Source organism: Brassica oleracea, chromosome C6 (assembly GCF_000695525.1).
Source record: "Brassica oleracea var. oleracea cultivar TO1000 chromosome C6, BOL, whole genome shotgun sequence".
Taxonomy (NCBI): Eukaryota; Viridiplantae; Streptophyta; class Magnoliopsida; order Brassicales; family Brassicaceae; genus Brassica; species Brassica oleracea.
The window spans coordinates 10,143,915-10,160,396 of record NC_027753.1 but is presented as its reverse complement, the minus strand read 5'-3'; the positions used below and the strand labels follow the sequence as shown (position 1 = coordinate 10,160,396).

Genomic DNA, 16,482 nt, shown 5'->3' with positions numbered 1-16,482 from the left:
ATGTCTTCCTCATCGTCTAGTGGCGTAGATGAAATGTTAAACGAAGCTTTTGACGAAATGTTCGACCAGGAAATTGATTCCACCTTCGACACAATAGTTGATGTTCAAGCCAACAAGCCGAGGAGACGAACTTATATCGAAAGAGATCGGGAACAAGGTCACAATATACTTTGGAACGACTATTTCGGGGGAAATCCTACATACCCACCGCAAATGTTTAGGCGGCGTTTTCGAATGAATAAGCTGTTGTTCCTTCGCATTGTCGATCGCCTAAGTAATGATGTTCCATACTTTAAGCAACGAAGAAATGCTCACGGAAGGTACGGGCTATCTGCACTTCAAAAGTGTACAACAGCTATACGTATGCTGGCATATGGTCAATCGGGAGATACGTATGACGAGTATCTCCGACTTGGTGAGAGTACTGCACTTTTATGTTTGGAAAATTTCACTAATGGGATAATAGAATTGTTTGGAGATGAGTATCTAAGGAGACCTACACCGGAAGATCTTCAACGATTACTCGATGTTGGAGAGGTACGCGGGTTTCCAGGGATGATAGGCAGCATCGACTGTATGCATTGGGAGTGGAAAAACTGCCCAACGGCTTGGAGAGGGCAGTACACGCGTGGTTCAGCAAAGCCGACAATTGTCTTAGAGGCTGTGACATCACATGATCTTTGGATATGGCACGCATTTTTCGGATTACCAAGTACCCTCAACGATATTAATGTTCTTGATCGGTCACCAGTTTTTGATGACATTTTACAAGGTCGAGCTCCTAAAGTTAAATTCAAGGTCAACGGCCACAATTATCGTATCTCGTACTACCTTACCGACGGAATCTATCCGAAATGGTCAACATTTATCCAATCCATCCCACTTCCTCAAGGTCATAAAGCAGAGCTATTTGCTGAACGTCAAGAATCCGTCAGAAAAGATGTCGAACATGCTTTTGGAGTATTGCAATCGAGGTTGCAATAGTTAAAAACCCAGCTCGACTATGGGATAAGGAAAAGATAGGAAGGATTATGAGAACTTCTGTCATACTGGACAATATGATAGTAGAGAACGAACGACACGGATACACTATGTTTGATACATCTGACTTCGTGGCAGGAGAGTCAAGCAGAAGTTCCCAGGTTGATTTGTCGTACTCTACGGACACCCCATCCTATATCAGTAATATGCTTCCCATTCGCAATCAAATTCGGGATCAACAGATACATGATCATTTGAAAGCTGATTTAGCTGAAAATATATGGCAAAAGTTTGGTAATCTAGATGAATAATATTTGTATGTTCATGAATTCTCATTGTATTGAATAAAATTTTTTAAAAAATATTAAAAATATTTTTTTAAATTCCTAAGAACCTCATCTTCAGGTTCACCAATGGAAGAGCAAAATAGATACAGGTTCATCACTATTCATGGCCCCACCAGAAACATATTAAAAAATTCCTATGAACCCCAAGAGGGAGTTCACTAATGGGGATGCTCTAAAGGATTGTTTGGCACAAAGAAGAGACTCATTTCCGACGATGGTTCCGATAAAGAGAAGGAACAAAACAAGAACGCGATTGCTGTAGCAACCGCAGCAGCTACAGCCGCAGAAGCAGGGGTTTCTGTGGATAAAGCAGCTGCGGAAATGGCTAGACTGACCGGTGAAGGAAGAGCGGGAGATATCATCACGTGGGAGGAACGTTGGGCCGCTGTGAAAATCCAAAAGGTCTTTGGGGCTCTTTGGTAAATTTCCAAATCTTGAAAACGTTTATTTCCAAAGATTTATTAACGTTAGAATCTTTGATTAGAAATAATTGTTTTATTTGAAATTTTGTTTTAATGGTAAGGCGAGGAAAGCATTACGAGCTTTGAAAGGTATAGTGAAGCTGCAAGCTCTAGTGAGAGGATACTTGGTAAGGAAACGCGCCGCTGCGATGCTGCATAGCATACAAGCTTTGATTAGAGTCCAAACCGCTGTGCGTTCTAAACGCAATAGCTGCCACAAGAAAGAGTACAGCAACATGTTCAGCGGTCTAAACGCAATAGCTGCCACAAGAAAGAGTACAGCAACATGTTTCAACCACGACACTCCTTTGTAAAGAACCAACCAACATACCGCTTCTATTGCCTTCTTGTTCTTTAAGCCAAAACCAAGACTTTAAAAGTGTGTTGTCTGATTCTGATAATTGATAGGATAAGTTCGATGAAGTGGCGCGTGAAGAGAGACATCAAAAGATTGTGCAGGTCCATGACATGTTTAAGAGGAGACGTAAACCTAGGCAAATGCACAATCTTGTCCCAATGTCTGAATATGAAGACGGTTTTGTTTACCGAGGGAGTGATTTGGAGCTGAACTTACCAAAGGAGAAGTGGAAGTTTGGGACTGCGCAAAGCACGCCAAGATTATCATCTTCATCGAAGTTTGCGACGACACCGAGACTAACCTCTTCATCTCACCATCACGCGGCTAATAATAATCGCTACTATGGCTCTGTTCGTTTCGTGGTCGCCAGCGTCAGCGACCAGAGTCAGCGACCAGCGACTGCGACATAATGTCGCTGATAGTTGTTCGTTTGAAGGTCGCGAGGTTGATCGCAGCGGTTGTCGCTGAGTTGTTCGTTTCCATGTCGCGAGATTGATCGCAGCGGTTGTCGCTATGTTATTCGTTTCGGTATCGCTGGCGACCAAATATTTATTTTTGACATACATTTGCTCTTGTGTATTTAGGTTTCGTAAAAAATGTGGCTAAATCATTAAAACTGTAAAGTGTAATAAATCACACTATGGAGGAAAGAAGGCAAGATGTCTAATTGTTTCAGTTTCTTATATTTTTCTCTGTACAAGTTCACTTTTGTTCATTATATTTAGAATTCGAATACCAAGACTTATTCCTTTTTAAATAATCCGAAAGTGTAATGATGGGAAGAACACCCCACGAGCCATTCACACATCAACTTTATCATTCCCCTAGAAGAAGAAAACTATAGCTTATTATAAGAGTTTCCTTATTAAGAAAATCCCTGGTCTAAATCAGAAATTCTCTCACAATTGTTACAAAGATTTCTATTTAAACAATAGGGAAAGTGGTCATACGAGTAACTAATAATAAAAATCAGTATAAACTCAAATCAAATAATCTAGTAAGGTAATCGATATCCTCTACTCAACTCATTACCAATATGATCACGTAAACCTTCCATGGCTCTATCACCAGTCGGCTCATATGGAATATGTCCACCATGACCATCACCATCTTCTTCTTTTTCTTCTTCATCTTCATTTTCATCATCATCATCATCACCATGTGTATGATATTCTTCTCTTCTTTGCCAACGCACAAAATCATTATCTTCTCGATGTGAATCACGTATGAAGTTGTGTAGAGTCATCGTTGATGTTACTAGCTTTATCCATTTGATCAAACCATACTTTGGATGCCTACGGTCAAGAATTCTCCATTTTGCTTTCCACACTCCAAATGTCCGCTCAATCACAGATCGCATGCTTGAATGTCTCCGGTTGAACACCTCTCGAGTGTTCGTTGGCGGTCCTCCTCTGTTGAACTGATCGAGATGATACCGAACTCTACGATACGGACCAAGATACCCTGTTCTTGTGGGATATCCAGCATCAACCAAATAATACTTTCCATTTGGAGGATGTGGAAAAAAGGGCTCATTCCTCGCACAATAAGTCAATACCTTTGTGTCATGTGCTCTACCCGGGACACCCACAAAAGCATATATGAACTTCATATCAAAGTTACATATAGCAAGGACATTCATGGTCGGCTCCTGTTTTCTACCCCTGTATGCTTCGGCATTTCGCTTCGGTGGGCGAACTGAGATATGAGTTCCATCCAATGCTCCAATACAATCTTTAAAAAATGGCCAGTATCGATCATCATCTGACCCGTGCATAAACTGCTGAACATGATGCCATCCAGCACCTCGATCTGTTCTTTGAAGTAATCTCTCTGGCTTAAGCACATCGTCCTCATCATCATCATCATCCATGTACCACCTAACCATCTGCAAACATTCATTGGCTTAACAATTACTGCAATCTAAGTCGCAAAAAAAAAAACAGAAACATCTAAGAAACAAGAGCTGTATTAGAATCTTACATCATTAGCCATTCTTTCTGTCTAGTTGTGATTTATGTCCAAATCTGAAAAGATAGTATCAAGAGCTCGGAGAACCAAGTAGAACACACACCTACAACAACAATAAAAAAAGAAAGGCACATGTATATATTGATGGCAATGCGAAGGAAGCAATAAATGGTAATAACCAATGTATAAACGAAATTTTAAGAAACAACAGGTTCTAGCTCACACAAGCAGGCTGTAATCCGACAAACCCAAGTTAAAGCAATCTGCAGAACTAAGTGAAACACAAACTCTAAACATATAATCCCCACAAGGATACATTTAATGTCACTGATTCTACATAATAATAATAAACTATTATATAACCCCACATCTACGAATGTAAGTTCAGATATTTAGATTCCTTCACAAATGCCAATAACACACATGTATTGGTTTCTGAGATAGAGATCAAAGGAACGTACAGAGTTGCAAGGTCTGGTACCCATGTATTACAAAACAGAGATTTGATAATCAAAATCTTAAATCTAAAAGCAACCCATATCAAGAATCAAAAAACCCAACATCCAACTTAATTAATCTAAAGGTTCCATTATCCTAACACAAAACGCAGAGAGAGAGAGAGAGAGAGGAATCTTAAATCTAAAAGCAACCCATATCAAGAATCAAAAAACCCAACATCCAACTTAATTAATCTAAAGGTTCCATTATCCTAACACAAAACGCAGAGAGAGAGAGAGAGGGAGGGAGAGAGAGAGGGAGAGGGAGAGAGAGAGAGGGAGAGAGAGAGAGAGAGAACTGACCTTTGAGAGAGCTGAGGCGTGAGAGATGGTGAGAGACGTGTGAGAGAGATCGTGAAGAGATGGTGAAGAGAGGCGTGAGAGATGGTGAAGGGAGAGAGAGAGAGCTGAGGCGTGAGAGATGGTGAAGAGAGGCGTGAGAGATGCTGAAGAGGGAGAGATAGAGAGAGAGAGAGCTGAGGCATGAGAGAAGAGAGGCATGAGAGATGGCGAAGAGAGAGAGAGAGCTGAGGCGTGAGAAAGTTTTAGGTTAAGGGTATTGTTTTGTAATTTTGAAGATAGATTGAGGGTGTTTTTGTATTTTGTATTTTGATTTTTTTTTTTGATCGCAGGTTTTTGGTAGCAAACGCTGAATTTATCGGCGATCAAAATTTTTAATCGCGGGTCGCTAGCGTCCGGTCGCTACGATCAGTCGCTGAGCCCGCGACCGGTAAACGAACACCGTTTAGACGCTGAAGTGACGCTAGCAACCTCCAAACGAACAGGGCCTATGTAATGCAGTGTCCTAGTAAAAGGGTTTGTGGAAATGCTCAGTCTGGCTATGGAATGAACACTCCTGGTCCTGGCTACATGGAGAATACACAGTCGTTTAAGGCGAAGCAACGTTCGCATAGCGCACCTCATCGGCTTTCTGAGAGGAACCGGATATAGCCTCCAAGTATCGCGGTAGCGGCGAGAGTTTGCCGCAACAGCAGCAACATCGCTATTCTTGTTCTAGCTACATGATTCTGTAAAACCTTTTTTTTTTCTCTTCAAGAATTTAGCAATGAATTTTCAGTGTTGCCTGATGCAAATTTAGGGTTATAATTTTCTATAGTTAAATCACAAAGTTATGTTTTTATTGTACCCTTTTGCGAAAATCTTGAAGATTAAAAGAAAACAATACAAAACTGCAAATGGATAAAATAAAATTTGATAATACAGAATTTGTAGTCGAGGTTTTGGATACTATAATCTCTCTATAAGACTGTAAAACATTGTTGATCAATCTAGGTACATAATCTTATTCTAAACTTCCAGCTCTACTAATTCAACAAGGAGCAAACAGTGAGGAACCAATGCATTAAAGAACTATGTGATGCAATAAGCAAACCCTTCAAACATAAATGTATCATCTAATCTATCATAAATCAAAATCTTTGAGCTTCAGGTACTCTAACCTGATCATCACACTACGGAGAAGACGGTGTTTGTACAGAGTTCACTGAAAAAGCCTCAATAAAATCTGGAGTTTTCATTCTCCAGCCAAGTATCTTTCTCAAAACCTTGTTTCACTACTTCACGTGGCTACAGAGGACTGACCACCCAACCTGTTATCGGATTCTTCCTACGAATCCGTGACTTTCCATGAGAGCCAGACTGCAACCGTTCAAGAACACTGTAAGTAATGGAATCAGGTGTGAGTCCTTGCTGTTTCATCCTCGTGTACATATCAACTGCTTCAGCGGTTCTTCCACTCTTCTCTAGACAATCAAGTAATATGTTGTACGTCACAATGTTCGGTTGACACCCTTTAACAAGCATCTCTTCGAACAATCTATACGCCATTTCGACTCTCTCCGTCTTCCCAAAGCATTCCATCAGAGTGCTGTATGTGACCACATCAGGGTTTAATCCTCTCTCCTGCATCTCCTTGAACCTCAGGTGAGCTTCATCAACATCACCGTTCTTCCCCAAGCAATTAATCAAAGAGTTGTACGAAACAATGTCCGGTTTACAGTCACTACTCTCAAGCTCCTCGAAGATTTTGATAGCTTCATCAACTTCTCCCACACGACCAAAACTAGAGATGAGTATATTATACGTGAATATGTCTGGACACGGACCATCTTTTTTCATTTTCTCGAAGAGATCATGAATATGAGATACTTGCTTTTGCTTCCCAAGCGCAGAGAACACGGTGTTGTACATCATGGTATCCGTAACCACACCTTTCTCATGGATCTTGCTCAACATCTCTATAGCTTCAACTGTTTTACCCGCACCGCATAAACTCTCAAGCATCGACATGTAACTATCCCTCTGTCCTTTCACAGGGAAGCTCCACATATCACAAAACAGCCGGTGAGCCTCACTCACATGCCCTAGTTTACTCAGCGTTCTAACCAAATAAGAATATATCCCCTGAGTCATATACCTCTTGGACATCTCCACAATCCCATCTAACTTCACAAGCTGACCTACAGCTACTAAAAGATTCAAAACCAGACTGTACGTATACTCGTTGGGACGACAACCCGTTTCAACCATCTTGGAGAAAACCTGAATAGCCTTATCAACCATCTTTCCTTTTGCGAGAACTTGCATAAGAGTATTGTAACCAACCACGTTGAGAGTAAGCCCTTCAGTTATCATCTCATTGAATAGATCAACAGCTTTATTGTACTTCCCAATTCTTCCCATTGTCCTGATCATAATCGTGTAGGAATACTCATCTCCTCTACAATGCTTTCTCATCATGTCTTCGAAAACTTGGCATGCCTGATCAATCTGACAAAAGAATGTACATTTTCATCCTTTATACATGAAACTCAAGTTTTAGTTTGTGTGAAGGAAATTTAGAAGTAAGTACCTTTTCATCTTTAGCTAAAGCATCAAGCAACATATTGTAAGCGAAGACGTCGAGCTTATGCCCTCCTCTTCTAATCTCGCAGTACACATCGAATGCTTTCGAAGAATCACGAGACCTTAAGTAAGCTTGAAGGAGACACTTGTATGTGAAAGAGTTCATCTTTAACTCCCATTTCTTCACCAGCCCTAAGCACATTTCTAAATCTTCCGCGTTCCCGAAGAAACCTATTAAGATATTAACGGTGGAGATGTTGCCACGTACGTTAGACTTCACCATCAGATCGAGAATCGAACGGACGCGATCGAATCTGTCGGGGAGGTTAGACTTGGAGAGGATCAAGATGATGCGGTTGTAGAGGAACGGGTCGTGGTGAGAGCTAGGGCACACGGAGGGGACGAAGTGGAAGAAATCGACGGCCAGGCGAGGGCAGTTTAGGGATTTGAGAATCTCTGAAGCTTCGTCGGGAGTTAGGGAGAGTGAGAGGGAAGAGAGGTAATCGGAGAGCTCGGAGAAGGGATCGGAAGAGGTTTCGTGGCGGAGAAGGAGATTGGTTGCTCGGCAGATGAGGTGACGGCGAGGGAGAGGGTAGCCGCGTATGTCGGAGGGGAGGGGATTAGGAAGGGAAACTTCGGCGGAGAGAGATCGCCCGGAGGGAGATGATGAAGTGACCTTGGCAACATAATTGGTGGCGTATCCTCGCCTGTTGGCTCCGAAAATTCCATCGGTGAAGATAAAGAAACGGCGGTGAAGAAGCCTCATGTTTGCGGCGGAGAAGGGAACGAGTTCTCTCGAGTAAGAAGCCTCGATGTAGATGACCGTTTTTATTTTAAATGGGCCTAAGTTGGGATAAATGGGCCTATAATTGCTACGGTCCACTTATTACACAATTGTGAAGATTAATCTCTCCTTAATCGACCACAACAGTGTAGGCTGTGTAGCTTACGAGAGAGTCTAGTCTACTCATAATTCTCTACAAGATCATGTCTTGAAGTTTATCAAACAATCCATCTATGTTGTATATAGCTGAATTAAAAACTGAAACGCTTCTAAGTGTGATCCTTCCACTAGATATTTTTCAAATGACATATTACAAGTTTGATAAAACGAACAATAAACTTGAGAATCGAGACAAGAACAGGAAAGAAAAGTGTCGTCTCTTTTCAGCATTTGATTCTTCCTTCAAAGATGAGGGTTACAGTTGTGCCCTATTAAATGTAGTAATAGAGTTACAGATCATCATTCCATAAACAAATTTTCGTCGTTACCTTACCGTTGGCTCCTCCTTGTCAAATTACCCACGAGCGACCCCATTGCTTACCTAGCTACCATGCCCAAAAGATACCTGTTTCATGTTCAAACAAGTAAAACAAATTGTGAAAAATGACACAGTAAGTAGCATAACTGCATGAAGTTGTGAAAAAATATTTATTGGAATACAAATAATTCTTGAAAGTTGGCGAGACGGACAGGAAAAATGCAAGCCATTTCAATTGTCGATGGAAACAAAATCCATTTCGTAAAAAATAGAAATTTTATAAATGGTCCAGTCTTCTTTTCCCAAAGATCCTTCTTTATTTTACATGTCCCAAGGTATTGTAGATTTTCTCGCAACTTGTTTGCTGCTTCAAGAAAACTTGCTGCTTACGGTGTCGTAGCTAGGAACAGACAACACTGCCAAAAGAAAGAACCAGACACGATTTCATGACACAAAATCTTGATTTTTTGATGACATTAAAAACACATAAAACTAGTAAGAAAAAAGTGAAAACTTGTTTACCATCTCCGAAGGAACCCATTGTCAAAGGCTTTGAGATAATCTTGCTGGTGAAATCTGTAATGTCCTTCAAGGTTAGTCCATCAACTGTCTTCAGGAATTGCTCAACTGGTTTCCTGCAATAATTATTTATTTATTCATTTATAAACACACTATGATGCGCAAGAAGAATACTAAGCTGTCTTTAATTTTTTTCTTTTCTAAAAGACATTTGCGTGTACACGCTATGATGCGCAAGGAGAATACTAAGCTGTCTTTAATTTTTTTCTTTTCTAAAAGACATTTGCGTGTACCTCTCTCCGTATGTAAGAATCTGCCTGCCAATGTCTTCTGCTGCAATCATCTGCATAGGACATACATTAACTCGTTAGTAAAATCTAATCGGTTCGAATCGAACAAACATGCTTTTCAAGCAAAATGGTTTGATCTTAGTGAGGGAATACTTGTGATTCCAAATTCATCAGAACTGCAGATTTTGTGGCCGCCTTGGCGCGATCAAGATGCTTCTGATTAACTGTCCAAACAAATAAACAGATGTAAACAACAGCTTCGACTTGTTAAGATTATAATAGGAGAAAACAGAAGAAACAAACTGCAAACCTTTTCCTCCGGCAACATCTTTCATTTCTTTAGCTGCTAATTCAATTGCTTTTGCAGCGAACTCGGGACTCTGCACTCATGGATGTAAATCGTATCACAATATGTACTAGAACACATATGAAGCAAAGAAGTCGTCAAGTCACACAAACTAGACAAAGCCTAATACCCCCACAAAATCGATATTCCTTAAGTTAAAGGTATTAATACCCACACAAATTACAACTATAATCAATGAGATTAAGTGGATAGTTGATTTATAAGGAAGAGCATAGATGAGGATTGCTGAAACTAACCGAGCAACCATAGATTCCAAACAACCCGGTGTTGTTAAAGATGCTACTGAAAGCAGTGCATGACTGCACTTGCTGGTATTCGTTAAGAATACGGAGATCTGTAAACAGACATAGGAATATTTATCACTATTACTGATCGCTTGAGAACTTGTAATGAACTAGTTCAACAAACGTGAAAACAGAAAGCGATATAAACACAAGAATTGACTTACATAGCCATGAGTGCATTCCTTTTCCAGGGCCTCCAGCAGAGAACGAGCCACCTCCTCCCATAAGCATCTAATAGCAATTCGAATTAAATTATATTCAGTCTATGCTAATGAATAGAATTTGATTAAAACAAGTAAATATTTTTAACACAAGCAAACATTAAATATTCAAGTTAGAAACCTGGAGAACAGTGGCGATAACTGCTTCTTTCTCGTTATTCCAGCCAGGAACCTCAAAGGCGAGAGCAAAGTGCGTAGCCTGAAGATGACAGAACAGAATAAGCTCAAGTAGTATTGTGACATAAATACACTTTCATCTCAAACACACTTTTTCAATGAAAGCAAATCTGTCATGATTACCTCTCCACCAGTATGTTGGCGGAAATCTCCACCAGTATACTGAGATTTTGGTTCCGCTTGGCGCGGTACATTAGGAAGGTCAGAAGTCAATGGCTCAACAACTTTTAAAAGTTCCTCGTGTTCAACTCCACTTGCCGCCAGCACCATACGCGCAGCAGTGAAATTCTCCTGAAATTCCCATATCAAATGAGTAAGCAAATAAGGACATTAATTAAAGTAAACGACTGTAATCACAGAGATTCTCAAAAGCTGATGCGGTCTTACAGCCATAAACTCCTCCAAGAGTTCCCCATTCAATCTGTCCAAAGCAGACTCAGGTGCGTACAGAGGATTCGCCAATGCACCGGAATAACCAGCAGAGTGAACGGCCTCCATGAGAAGCCCCATAGGGTTCTTTGCAAGTTCCGCTATCTCTAGCTTCATCTTACGTAGCTGCCAAATAACCACAAGACAATACGTCACATAAATAATTTCACAAGAGTTACTAAAATAACAACAAAGGAGAAAAAAGGGATTCACCTCTTCGTTGACTTCCCAATCCAAGAAAGCAGGGTTCCTCACACTGTCAATAAGAACTTCAACCATTTCAGGGACATAGGTCTTAAGAGCATCAATAGTGTAACTCATCTGCTCCCGAGACGCAGATGCCGAGGTGTTGCCTCCAATAGCCTCAATCTCCCTCACGAGACGTAGATGGCTCCTGTTTCTCGTGCTCTTGAAGGCCATCCTCTCAAGCAAATGCGTTGCTCCATGGAAATAAGGAGCTTCGTAGATAGAGCCACAATCAACATACAAACCAATGGACGCTGTCGGATTCTAAGACACCAAAATAATAACTTCGTTCAGTTCATTTACCGCATTTTAAAAGATTCTCAGCAGAGAAAAAAAAAAACATAAGCTTTACTTACGGGAGACATCTCTGAGGCGATTTTGAGACCATTTGGGAGAGTAGTGATCTTAAGTTTGCTTGGCTCAACAAGGTCAGCAAGTGGTGGAGGAAGAGACACACCCTGTAGTGGCATGTCCAATGAAGTAAGCGAAGAAGATGATCCACCAGTCAACCAGCTAAAGAAACCTGGAGAAGAAGAAGAAGAACTAGTAGCAACAGCACTTGAACTTGCATAACGCGCCGGTCTCAAACTCCGGCTAAGAGATCCCTATCACAAAACAAGAATATGATTCTTCAATCGATGAGTCGCAAATCCATTTCTAGTTAGATTGACTTCAGAAACTCGTAAACCTAAGCAGTAATAACAGTCCCATCATCGCGGGTAATTCAATCCAGATCTAAAGATTTTCCGAGAACGTAGGCGAAATCAGGACGAATCTATTCACTACGCGAAGGTTCCAGACGCTTACAAGAGAACATCAATCGTGAAACGATCAAAGGCTAAGGTAACAAACCTTGAGAGCCCTGGCTCGTGAAGCTGCCGTGCGATACATGGCGACTGTGGAAACCCTAAATCGGAAGGGAAGGGAAGAGATGAATTGAGAAGGTGAGAGAGACTGCGAGTTTTGCTGCTTACGTATTGCTTATCATAGGCCCAAATGTTTATATGGGCTTGGCCCATCGGATGAATTAGTTCACGGAGCCGTCTAAAAAGGGGTGTATTCAAATAAGAGTTTCAACAAATTTTGAGATTTCTTTAAAATCATATGTTGAATCTAGGGCTTGGGCAAAAAATCTGAATCCAAAAAATCGAACCTGAACCTGATCCGAAAAAATAGTACCGAACCCGAACCAAAATTGATTAAATATCCGAACGGGTTCAAAATTTTGGTATCTAAAGAACCGAAACCGAACCCGACCCGAACCGAAGTATTCCGGGTATCCGAATATATCCAAAATTGATTTCTATACCCCCCTTATATAAAAATATTTTAGATTTATTGTCTACTAAAAACTTCCAAAATATATAAGATATTTTTAAATTGTCCAAAATACTTAAAAATGTATATAAATAGTCAAAAGTAAATGTCTAAAATAGCTAAAATATACTCAAAACGACAAAAATATTTGAAATATCTATTGACTATCTATCCAAATATTCAAATCAAATCAAATTATATGTTAAGTTTAGGTATTTTGACATATGTTATTCAAATTTTTATGTAATATAATATTTTGTTTATAGATTTTGAAAAAATTAAAGTATATAATGAATTTTAAAATTTTAAAAATAATTTTAATGGGTTATCCAAACCCGAACCAAACCCGCAAAGATCCGAACCGAACCGAAACTTAGAAATATCCGTATGAGGCTGAAATCTTTGACCCCGAAAACCCAAAACCCGAATAGACCCGAACCGAACCCGAATGAGTACCCGAACGTCCACCCCTACTTGAATCAGTGATTTTAAATTTCTTTTCAAATCAAGTGTTATGCAATTTGGGATTTGCGCAAAATCACTTAAACTCACTTGCAATCTCCTGTTATTCAATTAATAATTTATAAAACTTATATCACATCCACTATTATTCAAGTGTAAACAATATTTAGGAAAAACAAATTATGGTATGTTGTGAAAGTAATGGAAAAGTCTATCTTTATTCATAACATAGAGGTTCCTTATATAGGAGATTACACCGTCATAGATAAATGGAAAAAGTACAAATCATAATCCAACTAGGAAAAAGGAAAACATAAAGACATAAGGAAAAGGAAAAGCTGGCCGACTCTCTCTTTCTTGGGCCGCTGATGGTATAATCTTTTGGTTATGAGTCATCCACAATCTGGTTCATAACACTCCCCCTTGGATGCCATAACCATTTAGAGCTTGTAATGTGCTTTAATGTTGCCTCATTAAAACCTTACCAGGAAAACCCAATTGAGACAAAACCATGGTGAAGGAAAAAGAGTACAACACGCATTACTCCCCCTGATTTGGACATTACTGAAGGTCCCTTGGACCTCTCTAATTTTCTGCAATCTGTGGGTGATGAAGATCTTGGACAGAATATGCTTCGTCCTCGAACATGATAGTTGGTTCTTATTTACCATCGGCCATGCCAAAATCTGATCGAACATATTGAGTCATCGACCTCAAATACACACACGAAATCTTGGATGATGTTATTGTGATATGCGTGTACCACCATGTGTAAAACATAACCTGTCTGAAAAACAAATCAACAAAACCAAATAACCCCTCTTTGGGCTGGTTAGTATAAAATGAATCAAAATCAAAGGCTTCTTCATCGTCCTTCTTATGGACCAAACAGATCAGTATCTAAAACAAGACTTCTGCATCGTCTATCTCAGGACTAAATGGATTTCTTTATCGTCCACCTTTGGACTGAATGGATCAGTGTCCAAAACAAGTGATCTCACGCCCATGTACTAGATAATGGGTGAGACTGGTCCATATTAAATCTCTTGATTACCCTTTTCTGTATATACTATTTGATGCACAAGGATTTCATTGTTAATGTACTCAAGCTGTAATCCCAAACAAAACTTTGTTTTCCAAGATCTTTTCATCTCAAACTCTTTCTCGAGATATTCAACTGTTTGGGAAATTGTATCCAGAGGTTCCTAGGATATTCAGATCATATACTTTGATGATTATCAATATTGTTCTCGAGAACTTGATGTACTTTCAGCTCAATACCCTCTAGTACATTCATTATCCAGTGGACCATATAAATATGCAGTCACTACATCAATTTGCTGCAAGTCTAATTTTCTCTCTTATATAGCCAGACTTATGAGAAATCTAGAAGTAGTTGCATCCACCACATGGGAGTATGTCTCCTCATAATCTATTATTGGTCTTTGTGAGAATCCTTGTGCAACATCAGCTTTATATGTCATGATTTCTATTCCTCACAAGACCTTATATTCATAAATTCAAGTGCTACCTTGTATGCAAATAAATCATCTTATGTCGACATTCCTTATTGGTTTCATTATGTTCCAGACATGATATAATCGATTGAGATTCATTATTATCAGGACCTTTAATACTTCAGCTTGGCGTCCTAAGCTACATTGTTTGTTACATGTACCTTAGAGCCGGCCGGCCTTATCTCCATGTCTGGGATGGTTTCCTTGGTAACCTCGAATTTGGATTTTGATTATAATTCCCTGCACCTTTCTTTTGTTTCCGAGGATTCTTATCTTTTGGAACATATTGCTCTACCACGTTTCATACGTTGTCTAGACTTTGTAGCAACTTGACTGTGTCTCTTCTTGGACATCAAATTCGTTGGTGCTTTACAAGCTGGTTTATATATGACTTAGTCATTCTTTTTTGGGTTAGTAAATGTGTCTGGCATTTGATTAGCTAGCTTTTTAAATATATAATCTATGGACGTCTATTTCACATTCTTTAGTCCGAGGATCTTGCCAAGACATTGATGGTTGATTCCATTCTATTTCTTTTACCATTCTTTTACCAGCTTTATTATTTTTCTCCTCCTGGTCTTAAAATAATCTGTGTACCTGACATCAAATATAATCACCCATAGTTGGCTCAAAGTACTTTATTATTGTGGGAGAATCATATCCAACATATATCCCCATCCTCCTTTTGAGGTCCCATCTTAGTTCTCTGTGGTGGAGCAATTAGTACATAGACATTACATACAAATATCTTATGATGAGGTATGTCTGGCTCTTGACCCATTAATAATTGTGATAGGGGATATCTATGCTCACTAAATAGCCTGATGCGTATTAACTTAGGTGCATGTAAATTTCGTGTGGCCCAAGCTGTGAATGGGAGTTTTGACCTTATAAGTTATGATCTATCAATCAACTATTTGCATTTTAAAAGATTTCAGCCAAACCGTTCTTGGTATAGACATGTATCACAGAATTGTCCACACTTACCCCCATGGACATACCATAATCATTTAAACGCTTGAACATGTATTCACCAGTATTTTCTAGACATATAGTCTATTATCAACTTGATTCTTTTAGGAAATAATAAGTCTCATATTCCATAAGATCATCTTGATCATTTTTGAAATTATTTTCACCATCTTTATAAACCAAGTGGGTTTCAGAATTCTTCCCTTTCAGACTCTCTCGTCCTTCATATCTTAGCCCAATGGTTCCCCATTCCACATCTATGGCACACTGATTTGGTCGAGCTTTGTGGTTTAAAGGATATACCACGGCCACGGCCTCTGCCATAGTGATTCCCATGGCCAAATGTGTGCCATAGTGATTCCCACGGCCAAATGTGTTATAGTGGCCATGGCCACGTCCTTTCTACCCTCCACGGCCATGGCCGTGTGGTCTATCATAGTTACCCTTTTTTGCGGCCTTATTGGTATCAGGTAATGGGGTTAATCCAGGAGGTCTCAATTCACTATTTCTCATCAGTAATCCATTATTTTGCCCAGCCAGCAATAGACTCATCCACGGACTTATAGTCTTGGATTCTTGGATTCCTCCAATCAAATAGGGCATTTGGTAATTACACCGTTCTTTGGTGATCATTTCTCGATTTTTTAACTCTGTCCAAAGGTCTAGAAGATTTTCTATAGTCAGATACTGATCTTTGAGACTCTTAATAAGATGATGGCTAATAATTAATATTGCCATGTATCAATCTTTCTCATTTGGCATTAACGCCTTTTGTGATTCATTCACCAAGTCCTTTGACTTTAGGATAAACTCAGTATCTAGTGCTCATTTCAAATAATTATCCCTTGGGAGATTTAGGGCAGCAAAATCCAAGTTGATTTTCGACATCTCAAATCATATATCAACAAATTTTAGATCTCATAAAATATTTAACATACG

The 16,482-nt window shown here is 39.6% G+C and overlaps 4 protein-coding genes across 5 annotated transcripts; 1 reads left to right on the top strand and 3 right to left on the bottom strand.

The window, feature by feature from the left end:
- Positions 1-2,557, top strand: LOC106297448. The gene is given in 6 exon segments (XM_013733683.1): positions 1-415; positions 1,507-1,734; positions 1,737-1,747; positions 1,852-1,996; positions 2,044-2,099; positions 2,198-2,557. Coding segments are annotated over 6 exon segments (1,215 nt in total).
- A 435-nt stretch (positions 2,558-2,992) lies between these two features.
- LOC106300444 (pentatricopeptide repeat-containing protein At1g51965, mitochondrial) lies at positions 2,993-8,299 on the bottom strand. 2 transcript variants are annotated; one of them, XR_001262015.1, is made up of 4 exons: positions 7,488-8,299; positions 6,076-7,405; positions 4,131-4,221; positions 2,993-4,035 (listed from the first exon to the last, which is right to left on the bottom strand). XR_001262015.1 is itself a non-coding variant. In XM_013736587.1 (2 exons), exons 1-2 carry the CDS (start codon positions 8,244-8,246, stop codon positions 6,203-6,205), a joined length of 1,962 nt encoding a protein of 653 aa, XP_013592041.1. In that variant the 5' UTR covers positions 8,247-8,299; the 3' UTR covers positions 5,961-6,202. The 2 variants fall into 2 exon arrangements, 1 of the variants encoding a protein (XP_013592041.1); XM_013736587.1 differs by lacking the exons at positions 2,993-4,035; positions 4,131-4,221 and having other exon boundaries at positions 5,961-7,405.
- Positions 3,142-4,142, bottom strand: LOC106297446 (putative nuclease HARBI1). Its single transcript, XM_013733682.1, has 3 exons — positions 4,131-4,142; positions 3,372-4,035; positions 3,142-3,272 (listed from the first exon to the last, which is right to left on the bottom strand). The coding sequence occupies exons 1-3, from the start codon at positions 4,140-4,142 to the stop codon at positions 3,142-3,144; spliced, it is 807 nt and encodes a 268-aa protein (XP_013589136.1).
- A 594-nt stretch (positions 8,300-8,893) lies between the features above and the next one.
- Positions 8,894-12,254, bottom strand: LOC106301120 (probable mitochondrial-processing peptidase subunit alpha-1). Its single transcript, XM_013737446.1, has 13 exons — positions 12,128-12,254; positions 11,632-11,880; positions 11,243-11,539; positions 10,988-11,155; positions 10,724-10,891; positions 10,545-10,622; positions 10,367-10,433; positions 10,155-10,252; positions 9,862-9,931; positions 9,705-9,775; positions 9,555-9,604; positions 9,265-9,377; positions 8,894-9,158 (listed from the first exon to the last, which is right to left on the bottom strand). Exons 1-13 carry the CDS (start codon positions 12,164-12,166, stop codon positions 9,112-9,114), a joined length of 1,515 nt encoding a protein of 504 aa, XP_013592900.1. The 5' UTR covers positions 12,167-12,254; the 3' UTR covers positions 8,894-9,111.
- Positions 12,255-16,482: the final 4,228 nt, after the last annotated feature.